The 1,988-nt window shown below is 44.0% G+C and overlaps 1 protein-coding gene across 3 annotated transcripts in view; it reads left to right on the forward strand.

Annotated features, from left to right (window-relative positions):
- Kiaa0319 (KIAA0319 ortholog) overlaps nt 1-1,988 on the forward strand; it is a 59,150-nt gene that overhangs the window by 7,564 nt on the left and 49,598 nt on the right. For all 3 annotated transcript variants that reach the window (XM_013503840.1, XM_005403369.2, XM_005403370.2), the window contains exon 2: nt 1,557-1,698. In XM_013503840.1, coding sequence (XP_013359294.1) covers nt 1,644-1,698 — 55 coding nt within the window. In that variant the 5' untranslated portion in view covers nt 1,557-1,643. The remainder of the gene's footprint in view (nt 1-1,556; nt 1,699-1,988) is intronic.

The following is a 1,988-nucleotide window of genomic DNA, read 5'->3' on the forward strand; positions in this document are numbered from 1 at the left end:
TATATATATATCCTCCTCCCTGAATACAGATGCCATTTAAAACCATGTCCCAGTGTTCTAAGTAAGTGGGTTCATTTCTGAAATAACTACCATTCAATGATTTGTTTTGGCATAGGGACTACCTGTTATAGTAATTGTTGCTTTATAATATGTTTCATTTTATGATTGGACTATTTTTTTCTTCACTTAAAATTTTCAATCTTCCCTTCTTATTTATTTTCCCATGTGAAATTTAACATCAGTTGTCTTATTCTCCCTTCCTCCAAATAAAAATTGGCTGTGTTTGCACACATCAGTCAGTAGTTCTGTCTATTTGGGAAGCTGAGTGAGGAGATTGCTTGAGCCCAGGAGTTGAAGACTAGCCTGGGCAACATAGCCAGGCTCTGTCTCAGAAATATTTTTTCTTACATTCTTAGTTCATTTCTTCCAGGTAACTTGTCAATTTTGTCAGTTCAGCTGCCAATATCTGTGATTTTCCATCCTAACATTTTTTGTTTGCCATCATGAACTCTGGAGGATGCAGCATTTTGGGAGAGCGCTTTTGTCCCATGTATCTGTGTGTGTGTGGTGGGGACTGAGCCGAGGGCCTGGTACCTGCTGAGCACATGTACCCCTGGGCTTTGCCCAGAGTCCCTCCATGGTATTTGGGGAAAGTCTTTGGAGCCTGACATCAGCATTGCACGGCTGATGTTCGCATCTGTGCCATGGCATGTGTCCTGCCTGGTGTTGTCCAGCTGCAGTTGTGAGACGTCTTGATGTCAGAGATACAGAGGAGAAGATCTGTGCATTAGAATCAAAGAAACAAAGCAGCATTGTGTGTGCCATCATTTCATCCGTCTGTGCTTAGAGAGACAGAATAGACATGCGGGTAATGGCCAGACCATGAAGAAACGTAGAACTCTGACCCATGGCCTGCGGTAGTTTGCCCAGGAAACCTCCCATCTGCAATAACCAACCCAGGAAGCCCACAGGAAGCTTGGCTAATAAGTTTAGAAGCTAAATAACTTAAGCAAGAATTAGCCCCAAATGACTATGACTTGATTAGTAACCGACAGCTTCCCTAACCTTTATCCCCTCTCTCAGTTTAGGAACAACTAGAAAAAGGCAAACCTGCCCCTTACCCATCTCCCTGGGTGCCCTCTTCTAGAAGGCTGCTACAGCCCCCATCCCGCCCCCAGCAGCCCCCAGGCAGGCACACCTGCAGCCTTTGCACTGTGATGCTCTCCCACTCCTCATGCTGCTTTGGGGTCTATACTAAATGCAAGTGACAGTGTCTGACCTTTGCGGTAAGGAGCTCTGAATAGGTAGCTTTGTTGTGCTTCATGTTGCTGGGATTTGATGATTGCCCCACCTTGAAAGGAGAGCCAGCATAGAACAGGTGCAGTTTGGACAGACACTTCTGGATGGCTGGTTGCCTGGGATGTGGGTCTGTGAGTTGGACAGGACAACCTTCCAGCTGATGTGAAAAAAAATAATAGAAATTATTTTGTATGCTTCCACATTTAACCTACTCTTTTCTTCTTTCCTGTCTCTTTTCTGTTCCTTTAAAATTCTAGAGGCCAAATCTGGCTCTTAAAAACATCTAAGGGAACCTGTATCAACTGCTACCGCAGAAGCCTGCTGCTCACCCTGAGGGAGGCAGAATGGGGCCCCCTGCAGGTGCCCTTCTGTCACTGCTGCTGCTCTTGACCTCTGCAGGTAGGAATCCACTTGACATCAGCGTCTGGCTTGAGTTACTCCTGCGTATCATAAGCAACTCAGGCCAGCCTGGAAAGAAGGAGCTGTGTGTTTGCTTCCAATAGAATTGTTTTTCCATGCAAAAGCAGACTTCATACACAACTGATTTTCTGGAACAGGAATTTAAAATTTTTATTATGAGACTTTTGTGGGAAAATAAAATCTTATCTCATATATCCCAGGAAAAAATTTCATTTGTATTTTAACAACTTACTAGTCCAATTATGTAAATACAGGATGACCAAAAATTG

The sequence above is a fragment of the Chinchilla lanigera genome, unplaced genomic scaffold (genome assembly GCF_000276665.1).
Source record: "Chinchilla lanigera isolate Chin_1 unplaced genomic scaffold, ChiLan1.0 scaffold00082, whole genome shotgun sequence".
In the NCBI taxonomy this organism is placed as follows: Eukaryota; Metazoa; Chordata; class Mammalia; order Rodentia; family Chinchillidae; genus Chinchilla; species Chinchilla lanigera.